General features: G+C 40.2%; 1 protein-coding gene across 7 annotated transcripts in view; it reads left to right on the forward strand.

The window, feature by feature from the left end:
- The window catches only part of FAM160A1 (family with sequence similarity 160 member A1), a 90,760-nt gene extending 65,404 nt beyond the window's left edge, over positions 1 to 25,356 (forward strand). For all 7 annotated transcript variants that reach the window (XM_027891825.1, XM_027891824.1, XM_027891828.1 and 4 more), the window contains 7 exons: positions 8,772 to 8,939; positions 12,196 to 12,275; positions 13,680 to 13,867; positions 14,367 to 15,401; positions 20,107 to 20,285; positions 20,576 to 20,714; positions 24,727 to 25,356. In XM_027891825.1, coding sequence (XP_027747626.1) covers positions 8,772 to 8,939; positions 12,196 to 12,275; positions 13,680 to 13,867; positions 14,367 to 15,401; positions 20,107 to 20,285; positions 20,576 to 20,714; positions 24,727 to 24,977 — 2,040 coding nt within the window. In that variant the 3' untranslated portion in view covers positions 24,978 to 25,356. The remainder of the gene's footprint in view (positions 1 to 8,771; positions 8,940 to 12,195; positions 12,276 to 13,679; positions 13,868 to 14,366; positions 15,402 to 20,106; positions 20,286 to 20,575; positions 20,715 to 24,726) is intronic.
- The last annotated feature ends 289 nt before the right edge of the window (positions 25,357 to 25,645 follow it).

Below are 25,645 nucleotides of genomic sequence, written 5' to 3' on the forward strand. Positions count from 1 at the left end.
GTATCGGTCAGTAAATCTGTTAACACCCTATAGGGTTGATTACTTCCCTGTTAATGTTACTTAAATTATTTAAAGATTGCTGTTCTGATTACCTTTTTTTTTTCATGTGATTAAAATTTTGTTGAACCTCATTTATATACTCTGAAACTGGGTGAAATCGTAGTTCTCTTGAAAATGGGAATACTGGCTGCTAACATATGAGAGTTTTAAGCCTAGATCTTTCTTGAACCCAGCGCTCTGTATGGTGCCTTGTTCTTCCAGTAATAAGCCTTTCCTTGATTAGCATTAAGACTGACCTTTTCCTCGTTAAAAATTAACTACTTGTGTATAAACTTCAAATGCATTTAATGGAGAAGATGGATTGCACCATCTAGTGGATCTGATACAAGCCTCTCACATCTGTGAGACCAAAACTCCATAGCAAAAGGAATCAAGTAGAGGCACATTTGACCTCTCCAGTCTTTCTTTGCTGTGCTCCATGTTAATTTAACGGAAAATAAATATTTTACATACTGGATTTTGGGACAGATGTCTGTGTGCTAAGACAGATAATTATGCTATAACAGCTCTTTCGTATATTAAAGTAATTTCTAGTTGCCATTGGAAACATTCATGCTAAGTTGAGTGGGCTTTGAGAACTGTATCATCCATTGGGGGATTTGTGTTGTAATTAATCTTTAGGTTAATAAAAAATTGGAAGGGGCCAAAATGAGAGAAAGGCCAGTGTACCATGACGTTTTTTAAAACAGAAGTTCTTTCATTTAACACAATACTAAATGGATCTTGATTTTTCTTTTAAATTCACTTGAAGTTGGTTTGATATCAAAGTCTACTTGTGGCTGAAGATTTTAATTTTCATGCAGTCATTCAGTTTGGGTTCTTCTGACTCGTTCTGGCTTGTGAGTTCAAATTCAGCATGTAATGGAGTGTGGTATAAATACCTGATTAGGAAGACAGATCTGTGAAAGGTTATAGGGTGGTAAGAAGAGATGATGATAATTATTGGCACATCTTCCTAAGGTGTTTCTATAAATCTTTTTTCTAGAATTTAACTGGGGTATAACAGCTGCTTCTGATAATTCTTTGTGATCAGGTGGGGAGGGAAGAAGAAAAGAAGGAAGGAAGTCTAGACCTGATAGAGCATTCAGCCCTTAGCATCTCACATCCAATCTGGTACCCATGGTTCAATCTTAATGTAAAATTTGGAAGGGAGATGAGCTTCTGGGTCTGGTCCTGAATGACTTGGGGAGACAGACTACTACAAACTTGATCTTTGTGTAATATATTCTAGTTTTTCTTCAAGAAGTAATGTCATGAGGAAGAAAATTGTGCTGGAGCAAGACTTGCATCTGTTTTTCCAAAGATGGTTCCAGTCAGGAACGAGTTAGGACTAGATGATCTCCAGAGGTTCCTTCCAACCCTAACTATTCTGCTATACTGTGACTTTTTCAGTGTATTCTGTCACCAAGTCCCTGTCCCCATTGAGGAGTGACCATGCATTTTTCATAGTCTTTCTTTTGCTGTTGAAGCTCTTCTTCATCTCCAACTGGGCTTTGGCTTTCCTGATGCTTTGCCTGCTCCCTCAAGCACTTTTTCCATCTTCCTTCTGGGCCACCTTTCCCTGCTCATGTCTCTTCCTTTCATGTTTCAGATTTACTAGGAGCTCCTAATTCATCCAGCCAGATCTCTTGCTCCTTTCCTTGACTTCCTTCCCTTCTCCCATCTTAAAACATTTGACTATCAAACACGACTTTTGGTTAAAGTAGCATAAGAATTTCAGTAAAAGTATTTCAGAATTTCAGTATGTGGCCCCAGAACTTTGAGATATGCATGTGTGTGATCTTGAAATGTTTGTAACATTTAAGGAACTGTGTAGTAAGCTCTGCCTTTTTTAGATTTTTTGCAGATTATCTCCCTATAAATACTTACTATGTACACAGTTCACTGTGTGAATGAAACAGTAGAAGACTGTTGAGGATGGAGATGTGTTTCTATGAAAAAGTCAGGGGGTGGGGAGACCAATATATTTTGCTTGGTGTGATTTTCTGGTTTTATCTCAGGAAGCTAGTATGGAGTTGAAAAAAGAGTTCTCTAGTTCAGGTTTTTTCCAGTTAAGGAAGTTTCGAATTGATCAGGCAAACAAGCTAGCTTGAAATAACCTGTTCCTCACAGTAAGCTCTGTGAAGGTTATTTATGTAGCAGATTAACTGTGATGTGCTTAAATAACCCAAACATTCTCAAGCTTGTGACTACCTAACTTCATTTTTCAAAGATAAGCATCCTAAATATAGCATGTTCTTGTAGCCTAATTTATACCTTGTCTGTGCTAGTCTTGTCACTTGGTGTGGGTTATCCCACCTACACGTGTAATGAGCGATTGACAAGTGTGTTGGTATCTCCAAAGCTGCACATTGCTGAATGGGTAGTCAGAGCCCAGAGTTGTATTATGTAGCTGAGGATATGCATTAACTGGCTGTGCTGGAATAGCCCTGCCTCATCCTTTGGTTGGCTGGCTGTTACTGTACTTTTTACAGAAGAGTTCCTTACTTCTGAGATACAAGTTTTTCATCAGAGACATCAAAAAAAAAAAAAAAGTGATTCAGTGATACTGTTTGGGGGCTGGTGGTAGTGTGTGTCTTTGTGCAAGGTCACAAATTCCTTTAAAACCAGAAGGAATAAAATGTTTTGTCTGTAAAGATACAGAGCTAAAGCAACTGTTAATTTGGTAGTTTTCTTTTTGTAGTAACAATCCATTATTTAAACTTTTGCCCAAACTATCTTTTATTAGTTCTGGTGTAAGTGTTTGGGATTTAAGAAAATTGAGACTTTCTGACAGAATCAGTTCCTAAATTAAGACTGGTAATTTTTGATGGCGTATCAGTTACACCTTGAAATTATGCGGTTACATTTTGATACTTAGGAAAAAAATAATTGTGAGAAGGTATAGTTGTGCTTGGGTACAGAGCCCATACCATTCAATTCTGTGACGTATTTCACTGGCTATTTCTTGCTGCACTTTCAAAACTAACATCTTTGAGCTCTATCAATAAAATACAAGGTCTTCTGGGGACAAATTATACAAGGGTCTAAGTGATCGAATAAGACTAATTTTCTCCTCAGTTGAAACCTAATTGAAATCCCAGAGTGAATCCAGAATCCATTGAAGTAATTTTTACTGGTTCTGCTAAGGCCGTATTGCCTTATTTTAGTCTTTATATATTTGTTAGTAGACTGTGTTTATTTGCCGTGTTCTTTTAGGTAGTTACAGCACTGTTAAGTGAAATGTAAGTGAAATCCTTTCCAGAAAGTGCTTAATATGGATATATTTTTTAGTCAAAACCACGTGCTAGATAATTAGGGGCCACACTGTGGTATATGTAAATATTATGTTATCTTTGATACAATTCAGATTGGTTATATACATCCTTGTACTGTAAGCCTGTATGATTTAATTTTAGTTTGGCGTTCAGAGAATTTGGGTGACAAAGACAGCTATTCAGAAGATCTTGAATGTTTATGTAATTTTTGGTACTTCAATTTACTGAAGAAAGCACTAAAAATTTGACAAATTATATGATAAAAGCAAATTTTTAATGTCAGCGTTTAGTGCTTTTACTACATGGCATTGAATTGCTCACTGTGATATAATTATTTCTCTACTTGGAAGGCTTGTTTTAATCTGAATAGGCTTGGTTTAGTCTGAATAATGGAAAATTGTACCAGCTTTTTAGTGTAAAACATTGCTGTTGGCCAAGTGAACAGAATTGCTCTGTGGAAGTGCTGGCATGGTCCTGTCAAATAAGCTCTGTCAAATGGACCTCAAATGTACTGCACACTAACCCATCTAAAAGAAAGCCTCTAACATGGCATTCTAGTGTGATAATTCAATAATACTTGCTTGATGATTACACAGCTCAGCTAGAGGGAAATGACCTGTAAATTATACTGTAGAGATTAGAAGGAGCATCTTCACAAATATCCTACAAGACTGTCAGTTCCCATTTGGAGATAATACCATCTTTCACCTTACTGAAAAGCGTTCGGACAGCTGCTGTTAAAACATGCAAACCAAGTGTCACTGGAAAACTTTGAGTAGTCTTGTGCTTTTGGAGAAGCCCAGTAACAGCAGCACAAAGCTTAACTTGAGCAGCTATGGTGTGGGTATACGTAAAGGTGCCTTTCACTCTTTGCATCAAACACTGCAGTGCTGTTGAACTTTAACCTGGCGTAAACTGAAGCAGTTTATAAACGTAAGCTGAGGAAAGCTGAAATAGTTTGCATTTTCTGTTTCCCGCAGTGTGCAAACTTCCTCTGTCCCTAATCCTGCTTGCCTCTCTCTTCTTTTGCCAGGACAACTGTTAATATTTGAAACTGATTGAGGTTAAAACTCACCTTTGCTTCTGGATGGTTTTAATCTGAATCAATTCCCTCATCCAATTCACTGTGCAGAGCAGTGAAACATGAACCCTTTTGCCTATATAAGCAGGGGCAAGAATTTGAAAATTAATAGGAGGGAGTAGAAATGGTTGGAATTTTTTTTGTCAGTGAGGTGGGCTTATTCAGATTAAAACTGCTTGTGGATTGAGAGAATAAGTTCTATTAAGAACACTTGAGTTCTTTTCACGAGAAGTACACCAGTAATAAAGAATCAGTGCAATTGGTCTAACACAGTGAGTGTAATATATTAAACTGAACTCACAATGTCAGTTATTTCTAGCTCTTTGCTATTACTTTGCACAGTAACTTAGAAAAGCTGGATCTTCTTACAGTGTTCTGCCTCACCATCTAATCAGTCATCAGAGGAGGCGAGAAAAGATTTGCTAAAAATTATTACATAATTAGAGAAGGGTATTACATGGCTAAAAGTGGCTTTCTCTGTTCAGTAATCTCCTGTCAAGTATCTGTCTGGCTATGAAGACTCTCAGGTAGTCCTTTTTGTAGCAGTTTACCTCTTAAACAGATCTGGGACAAATGATTGTTATATAGAAAAACATGTGGATTAGGCTTTTTTAATGGTATTTTTAGATGGGTGCTTTAAATTTATATTTTTAAAAATCCAGCAACTTTTAGTTGTTACAACTGTTAATAATGAAATAAAATAAAAATGGTAGAGTGGTCTGATTAATGCAATGGATATGGACTTTTTTTCTTGTTTTTATTTTCAATCCTATAATTTTATCTTTGGTGCAGCAGTATATCCCTGGGCTCTACCATTAGCAGAAGGGATCTAATGCAAGGGATGCTACTGGTGGGTTTCTGGTTTTGTTGATGAGGAGGCAGTGGATTTTAATATTGCTGAAATACCTTTACCAAAAACATAGCTTGAAATCTACTTCCTTAGGAAAGGGCTTTTCTGGAAAACTAGCATGTCTTGATTTTATTAGTCTCCCTTTGTTGTGGTATTTTTCTTGACATTTGAATTATCAGAGGTGAAGAATTTTCAGATTAAGTATCTGGTGTGTGTAAGTTTTGGCTTGCTTTTTATCGTCTTTGATTCAAAGATGTTCAGTTCTGAGGGCTAGCTAAAAGCTTACTTGGACAAATGATACTATAGCCAATGTTTACAGTAACAGTTTTTGTAAAGCTGCCTCCGTATTTGACTGTAATGGACATACTTGACATGGGTAGTACCTGTTTAGTTCCCTGGGAACATTTGTTCTTTTGTTGTTTACCTAAGTACTGATTTGAATTTATTAGAAATGATTTCCCTCTTTCCTCAAATCTGTCTCATGAGACGTTTGTTTAAAAGGAGACAACCAGCAGGTAGTCTGAATGAAGCTTAATAGCGTGGCTTTGGTATCTTAGAAAACAAAGATCTTCAATAATAACTGCACAAATTGAAACTAGTCTCACTTTCAACACTCCATGTTTTATGTATGATGCAATCTGTAGAGAAGGTGTGCAGAGTTAAAAGGATTTTTGCCAAGGATGGGTTTTGCCTAGTGTAACTGATTTCTCCGACATCCCTCTCTAGTTAATTGCAAAAAGAGTGAGTTCTCTAGAGGCTGAATCAGAGCAGACTAATGTATCCCATAGAGTAAAAAGAAAATTAGCCTTATGGAGTTAAAATTGGCTTCCTTGCATACTTCTCTAGGTGCCTCAAATCTTCAGAAGTTAACACTTGCTGTCAGACATGCTGAAAGAGAGAAGCAAACCCAGAATGCAAGGTGGCAAAATGAGATATAACTGTAAAAGCACAAGGCATCTGCTTGCCAGGTTAATCGATCTTTTTCCTAAACTGCAAACGTGGCTTTAATTTAAATGCCCCAAAACAATATTTTTGTTTGATTTGCTCTTTTGGGGAAGCAGAAGGAAGGTCTCCTTGCTGGTTTGTGTGGTTAAGTTGCACACAAGGCACACTGAGAGAGCACTGGAACTTCTAGACCATGATAGCATTAAAATTGCTTGCACAGCGTTAACTTGCCTGCTTTGAGTGTTGCACAGTGAGTTGCAAAATAGACCCTAGCTTCATTTATTGAGAAAGTCTGAAGGAGCGCTGTGGATAAGGCAGTTTGTTTTCATTGAAAAATAAAAAGATTTTTACAAATCCATTTAAATATTGACAAAACTTAGTCATCTTCTCTCTTTCTTGGAAAATGGTTAAGCAGATTCAGAAACTTCTTTCCCAAGAAGAACGAAAAAATTAATTGTAATGTGGAACCCTGCACAAAATCCCCTCAGTTCAAAAAATTAAGATTTAACAAGATTGTAAGTAACTCCTTTGTGAACTGTTAGGGCTTCATTAATCTTTAGTTGGTTCTTCTAGCTCTGTTTAGTGGTATCAGTGAAGTGTTGGCTATTAAAAATAATTTCTTTTTTTGTCTAGTCCCCAAGCTGTTAGGAGCATTGAACATGCTCTCAGGATTCAGCATTTCTTTTCTAAACTGGTCTCCAGCTGGCTCTCTTCTGCTCTGTGTTTCATTCATGATATGCACTTTGAAAAGCATATGGGTTTCTCTCACTGCTAGAAATGTAGGATGAGTTGTCCAAAGAGTATTGGTTTCAGAAAAAGGGCACTGCCCTTGTGAATCTGCTGGCTTTTCTTGCTTTCATTTACAGCTTCAGCATTTTATACATATACATTCTGTCAGCAAACAGCTGTGAAACCTACAGGCCAAGAATGTGCTTCCCTTTCCCCGTAAGGGATGAAGAAGTGACATGGAGACATGACGATGTATTACTTCTGTCTGGCCTTTCCTTGGCAGAAGGTTTAAACTCATCAGTGAACTGTATGCTGTAATAATGATGTCACATGATGGATTTCCTGGGCTTTGCTTTTTACTGCTTGCTGCTATTAAAAAAAAAAAAAAAGTAAGGCAGTTCTCAGGGCAACAGTCACTAACTCTCACCAGAAAGCTGTTCTTTTTAACACCACAACTCTCCAAACCTTTTGGCTATTGCAAAAAAAAAAAAAAAAAAAAAAGTGCTGAGCTGCTTCTATTTCCTGATGAAAAATTCAGCTGCACTGGTGCTTTTTTTTCTAATGCCAAAATGAGCTAGTAACCCACTGTATTAAGGATGGTGTAGCTGAGTATTAGAATAAAGCCTCAGACTGAGAGTGATTCAGTGACCTTCCCTTTAGAGCTTCTCTCTCACAAGGTCTGCAGGCTGCATACCCCATTCCTATGTTCTGTGTAACCAGCCAGAAGCAGCCTGTGATCTTAAATGCTTTAAAGAGAATGTTTGCATCATGACATTACTGTGTACATGGCTAACATGCAGCATAATGGAAAGGGGATTTGAATATTTACAGCATGTTACGTAAACGCTGCCCTTCGGAATATTTCCTAAATCCTCTTAGCTCTTAAGTGACAGCTTTTTTTTTTTTTTTTAATAAAATCAGTCTTATCATTTATCCAGCTAAGTTTGGTAAACAAAAGATGTTTAATACTTCCTTTCATATAGTCAGATTCTTGTATTTAAGGGTTTATCTGTATGCACTTAAGCTTATTAGATACTTCATTTTTAAAGAGCTGACTTTGCAAAAGCAGAACGTGGTGCAGAGGTGGGCTTTGGAATTTCTTTGCTTTGCCAGTGTATCCTGTGAATAGATAATCTCCAAAGGATTGCAGTAAGCAGAGCAGTGTGCGTTATGGTATGCAAATGTCACATGGATATTTGAATTCTATTTTGATCTACTAATAGTCAGTAGTGAAGATTTTGGGTTTGGCTTTATGTGTGTTTATATGTATATACATACTCATTTTAAAAATTGAGTAGGAATTGTGCTGTGGCAAAATAAAAGGAAGGAAAACTGTGACAAAATTCTGGACATTTATGAGGATTTTCTCTTTAAAGCTCTAGGACTATGGCTTTGTACTGAGCTTGTGCTGATTGTACTCTGACATTTATTTTTAGTTGTGTTAGATGTAGGTTTTTACAAAATCTGAAAAAGCTTCTGAGAGATGACAGAGGTGTGATGCAAAAGAGGTGGCATGGACAGAAAGGTGGTGGGGATCTAGCATGATTTGGTTCTTTGATTTTCTGTACGTGTGAGATTTGGGGTGTCAGTTTGGGGGAGGATTCTTTCTTGGGGAAGCAAGACAGGTAAGAAATGGGTTTAAAAAGCTTGCAAGGCATTCAGATGCATGATTTTTGCAAATTTAGGAGCGAAGGCCTCAGTGGTTTTGTGGTAATGGTATGGATGGAGAACTTAGAGTGTTTACCAGGTATACAGTTGCAAAGGATGCATGGATGGATGGATGGATGGATGGATGGATGGATATTTTGTGTGTGCAGTATGTTTGCATTTACTTTACTTTTGCTTGTAGGTGACTGTGGAAGAAGTGATGACTACTACTGCATACCTGGATCTCTTTTTGCGCAGCGTTTCAGAACCAGCCCTCCTCAAGATTTTCCTCCGCTTTATTTTGCTGCACCGACATGAGAATGTGCATATCCTGGATACACTGACCAGCAGAATCAACACACCATTCCGGGTAAGGCAAGCAGCTGATGTCTCCAAATTGATCCCAGTTGTTATCTGCAGTATCACTCATGTATTCCACAGGAATCTAGTCTGTATTACTGTAGCAGGTTTACTTAACTGTGACATTACCAGCTTTCTTTGATTAGAAGGCAGCACTTTTTTGGTCAAGTGACCAGGCTGCTGCTTCCTTTTCTTTGCCTTCGTTCCCCTGTGCAATAAGATTTATCTCAGCTTTGCACTGAACCCCTTCTCAGCCCAAGCACAGTGTGTCACAGCAGCTGGAGGGAGAGCTGACAGAGAGTAGTTACCTCTGCTAACAGTTCGACCTTCTGGCAGAGAAAATGACTACTTGTTGCACCAGACTACCCTTCTGAGTCTTGCGTGGCTGGCAGCCTTGGCTGACTCTTGGGTGGTGCACAGCTTCATGGATGAAATTAAGAATAATGTTTTAGTGCAGGTGAATGTTTAGAATGTGCAATAATGTTTTAGAGAAGCCAGAACATCAGCACTTGCATTAAATTTGTATATTAGGGAGAGTAGCTTCATCTGAAAATTGTTTTGAAATGTGAGCGCATGCAAATATCGATATATGCTGCTGTTAGTGCATCTCTAAGATGGATTAACTATGAGAACTGAAACAGCTTCTGTCAACAAAAATGCAAATGCTGTTGTCTCTGCTAATCATTAATACTGTTACATTGGCAAACAAGAAGGGAATTGTAAAGAATTCTGCAGCCCTGAGCAACTCAAGATCTCAGCCAAAATGATTCTGTGATGCTAAAGGAGTTTTCTGCAGTACAGCCTGGCCAAGTGAAAAAGCCAGAATTGCAGCCTTCTGTGTGTTTCCATAGCACAAAAGCTGTGTACATTATTAGTGATGAAAATACTGATTAATAATTCACAGGGTTAAACTTATGTACAGACGGGCAACTTGTAAAAAGGACTTTGCATTTTACAGGACTTGTAAAAATAATATCCTCTCTCCTGAGCGCTTTTTAAGTCTTCTTAAAAAATTCAAAAATAGATTTTATTTATTCAGAAGATTGCCATTTTGCAATATGGTTGCAAAGACAAATGAATAATATTTCCCTGTAAACTGAAATGTCTTAAATACAGGATAATTTAGGGCAGCAGCAGATTTTTTTGAACTTCGTGGCATGAAGAAGAGTTATACTTGGCTCTCTCTAAATTTCACAGAGGAAATGAGATTTCCTGTTTTTCTCTCATGTCCCTCCCCTGGCTAAAACACACCTTTCTTGAAAGAATCTGACTTTTTCCAGAGGCTTGTTGTGAAGCTCTTCAGCTCTGTCCCCATATTCCTGTTGAGAACCCCAGTTGTGGATATTTCTTTGTCTCTTGTCCCTTTACTCTCTCCATCTATTTCTGTAGACGTGAAGTCTTGGAATATCTGTTGACTCCGAGTACAGGCAGTGGAGAGCAGTGACAGGGCAACAAGTTTGAGCTCTGCTTTGCCTCTCAGCAGGCCAGTTCATGAGCATTTTCCATTTCTCTTCCCTCTGCTTATTCTCTTTCCTTTGTTCTTCTGTTGGTGTTCAATGACCAGACTAGGAAAGGCAGTCAAAGAAGGTTTCTCTTTTCAGAGGCTATCAAGTGAGGTTCACCTAAACTTTGTTATTTAACTGTTTCACAGAGATACCTACCAAGTTAGGGGAAATACATGGATGTGTATATATTTCAAGAAATCTATGCATTCATCTGGTCTTGGTCACCGTGGACAGCTGATCACATTGTCACTCATCTGAAAGAGAGAAGAGCCAGAAATGGTGAAACAAAGGGTCTTTAAGTTGACATTCTTGAGAAAGCACGGGCTGGAGAGAGGAACATAGTGCTGTTGCAGAGCTAGAACAGAGCATTTTAACAGTGGGAGCAAGGGGAGTGACTGCAGGAAAGAAGAACCATGCAGAAAAGAAGCAATGCCCAGGCAGGATGCTGGATTTAATCCTGAATGAGTTATAAGTTATGTTCAGTGACTGAAAAAATGGGGTAGAAAGATATCTGTAGCCTTTTCCTTACTTTGGCCTAATCTCTTTATTTTGTTAGCTACTGAAAAGTGCCATTAATGTCATTTATTACTATATGTTTTTATTTCATATGTTATTTACATAATTGATAGAGGGAGAGACAAGATTTAAACACCCACTTGAAACTTTAGGGAAGAGTCAATTTTATGCTAAATAATTCTCGCAAGAGTCAGCCTGGTCCGGGAGCCTAAGCTAGCTGTAAGATAATGTTTCCATGAGGGAGCAGCACAGGAGAAATACACATTAAGAGGCAGGAGTACAGAGACAGTGTGGTCTGTGAAAGCTTACAGCTCATGCTTACAGCTCATGCTTCTACCATTTTGGGCACAACTGCAGTCTAGCAAGTGTCTGGCAGGTAGAAATGTCCTGTGTGATAGCTTTGAAAGCGTATGTCTAATTAATGACCAAAAATGCCTGTAGAAATCCATGGTTTTAGTCTGTCCTAAAGCCAGGGTGAAGGCGGGCTGCCTATCACAGAATGGGTACGATTTTTGTCTCTGCTGTGACTACTAAAATACCTGGTTACAGCTGTATTTAATCAGACCTTTGCAAAAAAGGCAAGCATGCAATTGCCACGAGGAATTCTATTCTTTCTCCTGGTCTTACAGAAAGGATCTTCGTGCTTTGCTATAACTCCCAGCTGTTCAGCTGACCTGTAATAGAGAGATTACGAACACTTCCTATGGAAGAGATTCTGACAAAAAATGGCTTGTTTGTCCTGGTCTGTGTCCAGTACCTTAACCTGTATTTCTAGAACCATTCAGCTTCTTAATGTGCAGAACACTAATCATTCCTTATACTTAAAGCAACAGAAACTTGAGGTAATTTATAACTTTTCTTTCAGAAAAGACCTTTAATTGGTTCAAATTCTGTGTCAGAGGTAAAAACTAACACACTGTATTGGAAGTTAAAGGGTTCAGTTCACACTAAATTAAATTAATAAATTTGAAAAATAGTCGAGACTGGGAAATTACAGATTTTTTTTTTTTTATAGCTTATTTGGAGGAAAGTTCTGAATTTCCTTTTGTTGAAATAAAACATTATGTGTATAGCTCTAGATAACTTAAAAAATCCCATAGGGTGCTGACAAAATGAAATATTATACTAAGAGTATCTTATAAAGTGTGATGTTCTGGTGGAGCAATTTTGTAATGTAGTATGCAGGGAAGATTGGAAAGATCCAATTTTTCAGATCAAAAACTGACAATGTTTATTGTTTTCCAGCTCTGTGTGGTCTCCTTGGCATTGTTCAGAACGCTCATTGGCTTGCATTGTGAAGATGTGATGTTACAGCTAGTTTTAAGGTAAAGGCCAAACTCCTTTTTCCATTCCTCATCCTGGCTCTGAGACATATAATCTCTGCCTGTGGATGCAGAGCTGGATGAGAGTTCTCCATGAGAGCAGAAATCCAAGCAACTACAGAGATAAGAATATTTATGATCCTGACAAAAGTCTACCAGACCTGACGTAGTGTGATTTACGTCCTGAGATCTTCAGAGATTTTTCTTGTGATTTATATCTCTAGAAGTGAGGGAAGCTAAGAATATATTTATCACCTCCTTATTCCTTGCTTCTAAATGTATAATTCTTCTCCTGTGCCTGTTTTCTCTAGCGCATTATGCACTGTGATACAGAACTATATACCTGTTTGCAGCTTCTGCCTTCTTTCTTGTTTTTCACCTCTTTGATTCCTCTCTCAATGAAAATACTTCAAGTTCCTGAACTGTTGTAGGTGGATTGTAGTGTACTGAATGCATTGATGAATTTTGGTTTAAAGTGGTGATTCTGTACATTGCTTCAAGATACTTATAATTTTGGGGTGTATATTAGATGAGAGATATTGGTGTAACTAACTTGGGCTTTTAGCATGTAGATCACTTGAATGTTTCAGATATTGTCTCTCCCTCCACACACAGGCATTAAGGTCAAATTCCCTATAGCTCTGGCTGTTGTTCCTGGGAATGCTCTTAGGATCTGTGTGAACACAAGTATGTCACCACTCTAGCAGAAGAGTGCTGTGGTTAATTTTTTGTTTATTTAGGGAATCTTTTAGAATTTGTTTGCATTTTAAAAGGCAGAACATCAGTCCAGTTCTGCCTGAGGGTCTTACTAAAGTGCTTTTTAATAGTGAAACAAAAGTGCTCTAAAGAAGTTTAACGTGAGACTGTGCTTCCTCTATTTCTTGTACTCCCAGTACTTTTTTCCCCTCCTCTTCCTGAGAGCTCAGTCTTGATCTATTGCAGTAAGACACCTTGTTGACCCTTCCCTCCTTTTTTCCTGGCTGCTTGCCTGGCAAACATAAACTGCCTCTCTAGATTTCCCGAGAAAACAAATAAATTGAGGATTTCGGGACAGAACTCATTCATTGCTGTACCAACCCATTCTTCTGGCCCTTGACATCTGCCCATCCCACACTTGCTCTGTACTTTCTTGCAACCGGTTTGCTCCAAAGGATTTTTCGCTTCCCTGTTCTGCTGCAGCTGGTCTCCTGTCTGTACTTGCCTTTACAGTTCATCATCAAACCAAGTGTCACAATATAAAGAGTCAGGGTTTCATGCTCCTGAGAGGCTTAGAAAGTGGATCGCTGTAAATATTATTACTGTTTCTTTTAATTTGGAGAAGGCAGAAAGGTAGGAAGGGAATTTTGTGTGTTGCTGCTTTCTCTAACATGAAAGGATGGTAAGTAATGGTCGACACTGCTGTTTCAGGTATCTGATTCCTTGCAACCACATGATGTTGAGCCAGCGACGCGCTGTGAAAGAGAGAGACTGTTATTCTGTATCTGCTGCAAAACTGCTGGCCCTGACGCCAGTCTGCTGCTCTACTGGAATCACTTTGACACTTGAAAGCCAAGGAAAAGATTATATTCTGTGGACAAAAGCAGCACAAACTAAAGGTAATTGGTGCTCAGGGGCAGACCAGATCATTAAGTGCATTTGATTTGGTAGCAGCTCATGGGAGGAAGTCAGAAAGAATCAGAGGGGAAGGAAATGTGGTAGGTAACAATAAATTGGGCAAGCCTGGACTAGAAAGCTTATTTAATTCCTTCCATGTGTCCGGGTCTATTGAAACCTTGTTTTAACAGCTATCCAGCTTGACTATGCATTCATGAAAATAATGTACAGATACATGAAGGCAACCCTTGCTGCTTCAGAGTGGTTGCTGCTTTAAGGTTTGAATGCAGGCCTCTCTCGCAGAAATCTTGAGCTACAGCTCTGTCTTTGCAATAGGAACAAGTCAGGTATGTTTATGAGCAGATCTCTTAATGGTTATGCTTTTGTCTTCCTGCCTTATGGGATGGTTGGGGTTAAAGACTCTGCAATGTCTTAGTAGATCCCTTGCTAGAGAAAATTTGATATTCTGCTCATGGTATGAGTCGTCTTCTTTACTTCTAGATTCTGGTAGACGCTCTTTGGAATCTACTTGCATTGTGGAATATGGAAGAGCTGTGGACATCAGCTACTTGCAGTACCTGGGGGAAGCTCAAGAAGCCATCATCCAGTGCTTGAAAGATTGTAAAGTTTGGTCTGCCTTGTACGATGGAGTAAACCCTGATCCAGACACCTTTATCCAAACGCTTGCAGAGGAGAACAGTACAGATGTGGAGCATCCCATGTTTCAGCTCCAGCAAAGGACACCCAGCACATGCAGCTCCTCTCGAGTAACTCCATTCAGTGACAAGATGCAGCTGGAGCTAGAATGGGATGATAGCTATGACACAGGGATTTCTCCTGGTTCTAATGTGAGCTCACCGCAACCATATGATGATCTGGGAAGCACAGAAATGGAGCCACCTGCAGAGCCACCGAAACACATACAAGAAATGAAAAAAAATGCCATTATGCTCATCAAAGGTTCTTACATAGAGGAATCAGACTTTCAGGATGATGTTATGGTTTACAGGTTATGTGCCCAGAAGGATACTCAAGATGATGACGGCTCCAAGGAGAAAACTTTAAATGCAGACAGAGAACATAAGGTCCAAAGCCAGACAGTAGTCAATGGGCCTCTTGCAAAGACCCAGCTGGAAACGGGCTTGGATGAGCACAGTAGGAGAAATTCAAGCTCAACTCAATGTGTGATGAAAGAACAAATAAACCAGAAAATGACTGAGATTGATCCACAGCCAGACTCGGAGTTGAAGATTTCTTCTCAGGAGGCAGATTGTAACTTAAGACTGCTGAGCACAGATGGTGAGGATTTCATTGCACAGTATGACAAAATTATTAAGGAACTGGATCCAAACAGTGCAAGCTTGGAGGAACAGAAACTGGATACTCCTGACCCTGTCTCTCCAGCAGAAGAGGAGGAGGACTTTGAGAATTTTTCAACAGACACCCCTTCTGCAGAGAGCATATCATCTCCCTTTGGACCAAAGGAGGATGTCTCTCCTAAGCACACTTCGAGGAGCCAGAGTGCTCCGTTTACAGGTGGAATGTCCTGTTAATTACATACATAACAAATGCAGGATGGCATGGTGATTCCGGTGGGGGGGGGGGAGGTTAGGGGGGCAAATGAGATCACACCGTGGGGCACACAGCCCAAGCATAGAGCAAGGAACAGTTCTGGCAGTAAGGAGGGTATAGCCCGAATAGCTGAGACCAGTCCAAGGAGAGTGAGAGATCTAATGTGAAAATACAGCAGAGCCATCAGTGTGGTGACAGCAAATGGTGGATTCTCAGGGGGTTTTCTTTGGCTGCCTTTTTTTTTTTTTTTTGTGATTGTTTAAAACATTGAGCAGGGGTTATGTTGTTTGTATGTGAGAGCTCCATTACTTTAGAGGAAGCTTTTTCAGTTGAAAGGGGATTGGAGTAGCTGTTCTAATATACAGAGCCCAGGTAAATAATTTCCTTTTTTGTAGTTACTTTCATTTCTGATGCAGTGGGTGCAGTATCATGGTGCCATTTTTCCCCTCTCTGCTATTCCACATTGTAGCACGAGGTGTCAGCACTGGTGCCATGTCTGGATGTGCCTGTCTCCATGCTCTGCCCTGGCATCCTGTTCCTTCAGTGTCATCCTGCCCTCACTGTTGGCATGCTTTTCTGTCTGGTGCCACGCAGCAATTTAAGCTTGCTCTCTGCTGACTGTCCAAGCTATTCAAGAATGACAGTACTACCAGAGGTCAGAGTGGGCTTTTGATCTGCATGTGTAAGCACCTTGCTCTGCAGGCTCCTGATCTTTAGTTATGTCTCCTAGATACCAGAGTAATGCAAATAATAAAACATAATGATGGATCTAGGTTTTCTTACCCAAAACAAAACCTCTATAAGATGGCTTCTTGTTCATTTGGAGGGGGAAAATGTGTGTTCATTGAAAACCAGCCCTTTCTGGTCAGCTGTGGCCAGAATGCTTGGCACTGTTTCATAATTGAAAAATGCAGCCTGATTTTCAAACAATTTGCTCTTTTTGCTGTGGTGGCAATTTCTTGTACCAGAAGCTAATCATATCCAAATCTCTGTTGCCCAGTATCTGCTGTCAAATGTAGTCAAAAATGTTGTCTCTGTCTCTTATTCTTCATCTAGTCCCCCCCCTCCATTTGTTCCTTTTCAAAAACTCACATCAAAATCACCCCTGCCCAAACCCAAGAAAAACTGAAAACTGAAGAAAATGAAGATAAAAAGCTAATAACAATAAGCCTCCCTGTTTGCTCCCCATTTACATTATATCTTACTCTTAGGCTGTTTACTTTGCTTTAATGCAGATCTTGGTGATTGCATGTAAGGAGGTGCTCAGAATCACAGAATATGCTGAGTTGGAAGGAATGCACAAGGATCATCACCTTAGCCCTGCACAAGACCATCCCCAAGAGTCACACCATGTGCCTGAGAATACTGACATATGCTTCTTGAACTCTGTCAGGCTTGGGGCTGTGACCACAGGGGAGTCTGTTCCAGTGCCCTAAACCTCCTCTGACACAGCTTCAGGCCATTCCCTTGGGTCCTGTCACTGGTCACCACTGTCTCTCCCCTTTCCCTCACAAGGAAGTTGTAGCCTGCAAGGAGGTCTCCCCTCAGTCTCTTCTCTAGGCTGAACACACCAAGTACCCTCAGCTGTTCTGCACATGGCTTCCCCTCAAGGGCCCTTCACCATCTTCCTTGCCCTCCTTTGGACATTCTCCAATAGCTTAATATCTTTCCTATATTGTGGTGCCCAAAACCACACACAATATCCAAGGTGAGGTGGCCTCAGTGCAGAGCAGAGCAGGACAATCCCCTCCCTTGACCAGCTGGTGATGCTTTGCCTGATGCCCCCCCGGACATGGCTGGCCCTGCTGGCCGCCAGGGCACAATGACTAATATTCAACTTGCTGTTGACCAGAACCCCAGGGTTCCTTTCAGTGGCACTGCTTTCCAGCATCTCATTCCCCAGTCTGTGTGTACATCTGGGATTGCTTCCTCCCGGGTGTAGGATCCAGCACTTTCCCTTGTTGAACTTCATATGGTTGGGGATTGCCCAGTCCTCTGATTTGTTGAGGTCTCTCTGCAGGGCCTTCCTGTCCTTGAGGGAGTCAACAGCTCCTTCCAATTTTGTGTCACCTGCAATCTCAGTGTCCCTTCCAATCCTGCATCCAGGTTTTTATGAGGATGTTGAAGAGCACAGGGCCAGAGATGGAGCCCCTGTGGAACCTCACTAGTGACAGGTCACCAGTGTGAAGTTCACCCATTCACTATTACCCTCTGTGCTCGACCCGTGAGCCAAGTGCTCACCCACCACCTGATGTGTTTATCCAGCTGTGCTGGACAGTTTGTCCAGAAGGATGCAGCGAGAGACTGCATTGGAAGCTTAACTGAAATCCAAAGAGATTACGTCAACTGTCTTCCCTTGATCATCTAGGTGGGTTACCTTGTCGTAAAAGGAAATCAGGCTCGATAAACAGGACTTTCCTTTCATGAAGCCATGCTCGCTGTGACCGATGACAGCATTGTCTCTCAGGTGTTTTTCAGTACCTCCCAGAATAATCCCATAACTTTAGCAGGCACTCAAGCGGGACTGACAGGCCTTTAGAGCTTGTAACACCACCTTGGAAATCTTGAGATTGCAGGGCCTTTCAAAGGTAGCAACCTTGTATAGTGGAAGGTATTCCTGCTCTCGGCAGGGGGCTTGGAACTAGATGATCTTTAAGGTCTTTGCCAACCGAAATCATTCTGTAATTCTGTATTTAATTTGGAATGGTGTCTTATGTTTGTAGATGTTTTTGATAAAGTTTTGGGTCGCTTTTACTGTTTTGGGATACTGTCATGGGATGGGGCTTCTCTGTGGAGTGGAATAACCTGACAGAGGCTTCCCACACCCAGTAAGTGTCAGCAGTGCAAAGATGCTTTCTTCAGGCCTATGGATCTATGAAGAAAATGTCCCATTGGTGTCTTATATCCAGTGCAAAAGCATTAAACACTATCATCCCTATTTTCACAGGAGTGAGACAGAATGTGTTTTTCAGGAATAGGAATTTATATTTTGCTCCCTCCCTCTCCACATATCAGTGCTTGACTTCATGGCCGTGAAAGGAATACTTTTTTTGACTTTTCATCTAGTTACCCTGTTTCTTACAAGGCTCCTAAACTCTGCTTACTTCCTCCAATTCTCATTCTAATAAATTCTTGGTGGTAAAAGTCACACTTCTCATTGAGGAATTTTTTAATGTATTTGGTAACCTCTCTCGCAGTGGCAGGCAGCAGTTGTTAAAAGTATTGAGATTCAGCTTTACCTGCTCAGCTTTAAAGTGTTACCTAGTGGAGAGAAACACTGACACCTTCTCCTGCTGTCCCTTTTGGTACAGTAGGATTTCCACTGCACTGTGGTCTTCAGGAGCTAGGTGAAAATGTCTCCATGAACACGATAGGGGAAGCAATAGGTTATGCTGGGACAGAAGAAACTGTATCTCAACAAAAGGGTTTGCAGCTGCTCCACTGGGTACCCGGGCTGGGGGCATTCCTGCAGCTCTGATGGCTGACCTGGTGCTTGAAAGGCAGCAGCCATAAAAAGCCCTGCCAACACTGGCCCTCCCACCTTTCATCTGCTGAGTGGAGCTGTGCCGGACAGTAGCCGTGTGCAAGCTGAGGGGAGCTGGAATGGGGTTGGATTATGGCTACCTGCTTGACCCTGGAAATGCCCATGGCATGCACCTTGTGCCAAGATTGAGGGTGGTATATTCAAAGTTAGCAGCGCTGTAACTGCATCACCCAGGGATTCTTCTGCCTGATTTTCCTAGCTTTTATGCAGCCAGAATAGTGTGGTGGAACTGGGGGTGGGACAAAGGATGTTTCTAAGACTTGACTTGTGATTAGGTCACTTGTACAGGCTGCCTCAAGCATCTCATCAGCTGTGTGGCCTAACAGCATGTAGTGAAGTCATGGGTGAAGTCATTCTCAGCTTTGCAAAGGTTTCTTAAGCTCGAGCACTAAGAGTTTATGTACTTTCATGGTAAACGCTTTTGTATTTCAGTGGTTGTCCTGCTGCATGAATACACAAGCTAAAGCTGTTATTTATTAGTGACATTTATATGCTAAAGCCTATGTCTACCAACAATTTTGCTTATAAATCTATTTTAATGTCTTCCCTGCTTTGTGGGACTGTTTGCAGTAATGCAAATGCCTTTTCTTGTGATGTGAACTATCACAGCTCTTGATTTTTATGTTTAGAGTAGCATTTTCATGTTGTTTAGAACACCATTTTTTTGATAAGAAAGCTAGCTGTAATTTACTTTGCCCAGTCCTTACTTAGAAATAAGGCACAGCAGGAGTAAAAAGAACAGATTCTGTTTGCATGGAAACTAGTAGTACCATTCCGATTAACTTCAAGGGGAATAGAATGGCAGACAATAACGTACTAGGCTAAATCCTTATTGGCACATGTAAAGTAGAATGGTTAAATATGTTAAATATGCCATTAATGCAAACTGATGGGCTATCTAGCAAATGTGCTTTTAATCACAAAAGCTTTTAACACCTCTGTTAAGTCTGGTTTGTCTGTTCAGCTACAGTTTGGCTTTTCTACCTGCTGTCTTTATTTAGTGTGTGGGAGGTCTAATTTAGTTGGTTATGATGATCAAAATTCCTTTTAAATTACTGCTTCCTGTATCTCAGGATTTTTCTTCTGTGAAAACAAAAGCATTGGTTCCTTCTTATTTTCTTGCAGGACCGTTCATCAGTGTAGTGTTGTCAAAGCTGGAGAACATGCTGGAGAATTCCTTGCATGTAAATCTGCTGCTTATTGGGATTATTACTCAGCTGGCAAGTTATCCACAGCCACTTCTTCGCTCCTTCCTGCTCAACACCAACATGGTGTTTCAGCCTAGCGTGCGGTCACTCTATCAGGTATTTGACCACCAGTGTTAGCCACGCCCACTGGAGCAGTATTTTTGGTGTCTCCTTAAAATTTACATTAGTTCCTTTCAGTTTCACCTGTAGTTTTCCCACCTGTCTGAGAGCCTCTTACTTAATTTCCACGTTTTAATTACATCTGTGCAAAGAACTGGCAAACTCTGTATGACCATAGATTTTGTCAGAACTCTGTTTCAATGCAAGTAGAGAAAGCCCAAGTATTCAGTCTGTGGCTGCACTGGGAGCAAAGGAGGAAGAAGTAATTATTACTGTTGTTTTGACAGGTGCTGGCATCTGTGAAAAATAAGATTGAGCATTTTGCTTCCATTGAAAAAGACTTTCCAGGTCTTCTTCTGGAGGCCCAACAGTACTTGCTTTTTCGTGTGGACATGTCTGATGCTGCAGAAGAATTGCTAACCAAAGGTAAATGTTAATGCTCGAGGAGTGCCGGGTGGAATGACTTACCAGTTACCCCTCTCCTTTTCTACAGATGATTAAAAGAAGGTGTGGTGTGAATATCATTAACCAGATGTACCCTTCTGACTTTAAACTGATGATGCTCAGTAGACCACAGTGTGTGGGTCTATTTGGATGTTCTCTGCTCTTTAAAAGCTTTTGTTTGTTACATAAAATGTCTCTTTAAAGAAGTAACAAAATCAGTTCCTGGCTTGCTGTCAGTTTGGCCGTAAACAAACTCACTTTCGAGGCATGAGGTGAGGTGGCATATGTGCATGATTTCATTTTATTTTTAGCCTGACCTTCAGCTAGTCACTGGTTCTTTTTTGATAAATGTTAGGGAGGACAGAAGACCAGGATGAATTGGTTTCTGCAACAATTGAATAGGGCTTGATATCCATTGAATAGGGCTGCTATGAAGGAGACAGATAATAGCCAGAAAAAAATTTTAATGTGCTTTCTTGGATGAGAAACCAAGCAAAACAAACAGAAAAAACCAAAGGGGAGATGTGTAAAAGCCAGGACACTTTGAGAGCAGTGGGGACTTCAACAGGTATCATCCCACCAAGCCAGCTTTAGAGGGACTTCTGTATAACATCTGCTGCTTTTCCAGCACAGTGCACCCTGCACCTGTCTTTACAGTTACCAGTGTTAATTTATACTGCTGGGGACATGCTGGTGAAAATAAGCAAAGTGAAGTCTTACATGCTAAGAACCTTCCAGACACAGCCAGGCAATGGGTGGAATTGGGGCCCTGCCCAGAGGATATGCTTGTTCTCAGCCTGCTGCTGAGCCAGCAAAGCTAGGTTCAGTTTTCCCCTAAAAGCCAACTACCCATGTGATGGGAATATGTCAAACTTGGTGAGTGATTAAGAGCTGACTCTGCAAAAGGGTTCGGGAGAGGCTGCATTTACAGGTGTGTGCTTACTCATCATTGGGAGTCATTAATAATCACTGGTTCTGCCTACACCTCTGGGAAGATGGTGATAGTATTCTCGGATTTCCAGAAGCGTGGAAAGCAGGACTCTTTATGTGCCATTTTTAATTGTATTTTCATTATTCAAGGCTCTGACTAATAATCTACCTAGTTTCCAGTCAGCAGAGTGTGTGTTTCTAAGGTTTGCAGTACAACTAGCCTGTAAAATTATGAGCCTGCTAAGGCTGCTTCTTGAAGAATTGGTCTGTGGAAGGTGCTTGTTGTAAAGAAGCTGTGTACTGCAAACGTCAGTAGTGTTTTAGGCTCTGCATTCTGGTGCCATAGATTAGAAAGCTTTACAATTAGATGGTATTGTAGCTAGCATGTGGGAGATGAGATTAGGAGGTAATATTTAGAGTCCTTTTGCCTCTTAGGAAATAAGAACTTTTATATAATGAATTCCTGATGGCATTTATTTATACTTCTGATTTTACATCCGTTTTCTTCCATGGACCTCAGAATTTTGCTAGGTTGACTCATGCTGATCATTTTTTAGGAATTTGAAACAAGGCTGCTTAGTCACCCTGTTGGTAAATTTTCCTCTGTATAGTAGCAACTCCTGCAAAGAAGGCTTCTCTTGACAAATGGGTGGAGAGTAAACAACTGTCTGGATAACTGCAGGCTTGGTTCCCAACAGGACTGGTGATGGGATTCATCAAACTGTAATGCTGGGGCAAAGTTGGCTCAGTAGTCCATCATTATATTGATTATATTGATTAAGAATTGCAAAATAGGGACTGCTACAATAATGATAAATGAAAACAAACAAACAAACCAACCAAAACCCACCAAAAATCAATCGAACAAGAAATTAGGAACTCCTATAGCACTTCTTTGCATTTGCTTGAATGCCACTTCTGAGCGTCATGCAAGTTGGCTGCTCTCTGAGGGATTTTTTCCCTTGAACAGGAGTGGTGAATAACCCCAATGTTCCCTACAAGTCTGAGCATAACTGGCCTTCTGCAGAATTCACATCTGAAAACAAGAAGCCAGACTTACTGGGAAACACAAATATAAAACCTTTCTCTTTACAGGGGTGATCTCTGAAGGTGTTCAAGCAGAAATGGACAGTTTATTATTTTCTGCTTGCAGTAGCTTGTGGTTTCCTTACATAGTAGATTGGGTTCTGGTTGCGTATATAGAGCTGTCACAATGTAGATTCCATGGGAAAAGCTGCCTTTCTTTCAGGGCATTGGTAACCATCTTCAGAGTACTCATTTTCTCAAGTTTCAGTTTTGTGATTTAGTTTGCCTCCTGACCCTAGAAAGAAGTGAACAATCCTGATCAAAGGAACCGAAATCTCTGATTCCTAGATCAGCTTTCTGTGCTTTTCTGCTATTTTGGGGTTTTTTTCCCCAAATAAGCAGTTAAATCTAAATCAAAATTATTTTTAGGGAAATGTATCAATCTCAATGCTTTTTAAAAAGAAGAGTAAAAACAAAAGCCAAGCTTTGACAGTATACTAGCATTCTGATTTTATTGGCTAAGCTATTAAAAAAACTTAAAATATTAATTATGAAACATTTTGACATAAGAAAATCTGAAAAAAAAATCTTCAGGGGAAGTTCAAAACTTTATCTTTTCATTGTAATTCATAATGCAAGTTGTTTTTCCTCCCACAGTCAGATTTTTCCACAGAATTGAAATTCCTATACTCTGTCTCTAGTAGACAGAAATGCGTAGAATAACAACATGAATGATTGATAAGTCTGGGGTTAGAAAGGTGTTTTAAACTCAAGAAAAGTAAGAGTCTGTTAAATGATTAAGATGAAAATTTCTTTTGAGTGTTTGGAAGTGTACAGTAATTCCACAGTGCCTTTGGAGAAGGACAAGCAAGGAACAAAAGTGCAGAGCTGTTGAACAGAGGGATGGCTGAGCTCCTCGCCTTTGCTACTTGGAGAGATTTCAGAACAAGGCTGGTGTCACCTGAGACTGAGTTGTTTTAACATAAATTGCATGCACTTTAAGGGAAACCTCTTCTTAATGCAGAAGTGCGGTATTTGGCTTATCTGCAATATGTGAGTTAATATAAGTACTTTAAATTTTTTTTAATGATTTACTTATACAGCTCATGAGAACATCCACTTGTAAGTTAAACAGGATTTTATCTGTCCACGCTTCTGGCCTCAATGACATCTTGTAGCAGTGAGTTCTGCAGGTTAATTTTTCTTTGTAAAATATTTCGTTCCATCAGTGTTAAATTTTGTCACCTTTTTAGTTTCATTAAATTAATTATCATCTAATTAAAGGTCAGCTCTGCTTCAGGTTGAAACAAGGAGAAGTTGATTGAAATTTAGGTGCTGCTGTCACTGCAATTCCATGCATTCTGATGCTTGAGCCCTGATCCTCTGAACTCTGGCAGCAACACACACTCTAACAGAGCACACAGTGGTTTTCATTTGTTCTGTTTTTAATGTTTAGTTGCTTTACAGGGAGTTAAGGGTAAGTGTAGTTTTTGGGGCCTGTAGCTGCAGAAAAATCAAGTTTTTAAACCTTTTTTCCCCTTAAATTCTTGCTTGCTTCAAACTCATGCAGTGACCTTGTAACTCAGCCTCAAACCCATTTACGTGGTGATTCACAGGGAGAGGGTGGAGAAGAAGTAAAGTCAAAACTTCAGTGTGATCTGGGGGAGGGATAGAGCCTCTTGAAATGGAGACAACCACGCTGGGTCTAGATGGGTAGATATTATCTGCTATTTCAGAAAGTAAATCCATATTACTCTTTCCCTTGACTCCTCTTCTGCCCACATATTTCTCTTATCAGAGCCGGAACTGAATAATATATAACCTGGGGAAAGATAGGTCATAAAAAATGCAATAGAATAAGGCCACGTAGAACTTTAAAATGTTGGATCCCTGCACAGTCTGGGTACTACAAATTACAGCTCTGAACACAATCCTTGTAAACTGGGTTTGGACACTGTACATATACTGTGTGTGCTTAATACACAGTCTTTTCTTTTTTTCTGTCTGTTTTTGCCTCTCCCTCTTCTCCCGGCTTTAGGTAATGTCCAGCACAGCAGTATCGCAGGGAAAGGAAGGAACCTCTCTGAAGCCTACCCAGCTGTACTGCAGCCTTTCCTGGGGCAGAAAGGAAAGAAAAGCCTGGCTCATCCCAGCCTTCCTGCGCATGTGAGGAACGCCGTGCTTGCAGCTGCCCTCTTCCCGGAGTTCCTGAAGGAGTTGGCAGCTCTAGCCCAAGAACATTCCATTTTATGTTACAAAGTACTGGGGGATTTTGAAGATTATTATTAGTGGGGTTTTTCAACATGTTTTTAAAAAGCTTTTGGAGTTTAAACAGATTTTTGATGCAAAGCTGCTTACAAAAGAAGGTTGTACTTCAATATTTCCTGAAAATACTTGATTTAGAGGGGGAAGAAGGAGGCAAAATACTATTCCAGTTAGGCCTTATAATTTCCCTGTGTGCTACATAACTTATTTGAGAGATTTCTGATACTGCTCTGACTGCAGCTTCCTTCCTCATCCCTTCCTCTTTACACAGCCACCGTTCTTTAGTGTTATTAATTCCTGTTGAATTTCTGCAATAGACTACTTGTAGGATGGCTAAGAGAAGCAAACATGTTAGCTTCTTCTGTTCCAGATACACACTTCTGGATAACTTGTTAGGAGACTGTTTGAAAAAGCATTGCCCTGTGGGGAAAGTTCACAGTATAAAAAGACATGCACAGTCTGCACAAAACCCCTTTATTTAATGGATTGTGCTGCTTGGTGTCATTGTTCTCTTCCCTTCCTTTTCCCTGAAACCAGGTTCTTATCAATCTGTATCTGAAGCCATCTCTTTAACTAGTGGGTCAAGTTTTTGAATTCAAGTGATCTTATGTGTATTAAACCCCTGAATAGCTGAAAGCAGGTGCTGGACCCTACACATACCATATTGCCTTATGTTGCAGACAGATCTGCAG

Source organism: Empidonax traillii, unplaced genomic scaffold (assembly GCF_003031625.1).
Source record: "Empidonax traillii isolate 1590-97213 ecotype Southwest subspecies unplaced genomic scaffold, ASM303162v1 scaffold331:size1191723, whole genome shotgun sequence".
In the NCBI taxonomy this organism is placed as follows: Eukaryota; Metazoa; Chordata; class Aves; order Passeriformes; family Tyrannidae; genus Empidonax; species Empidonax traillii.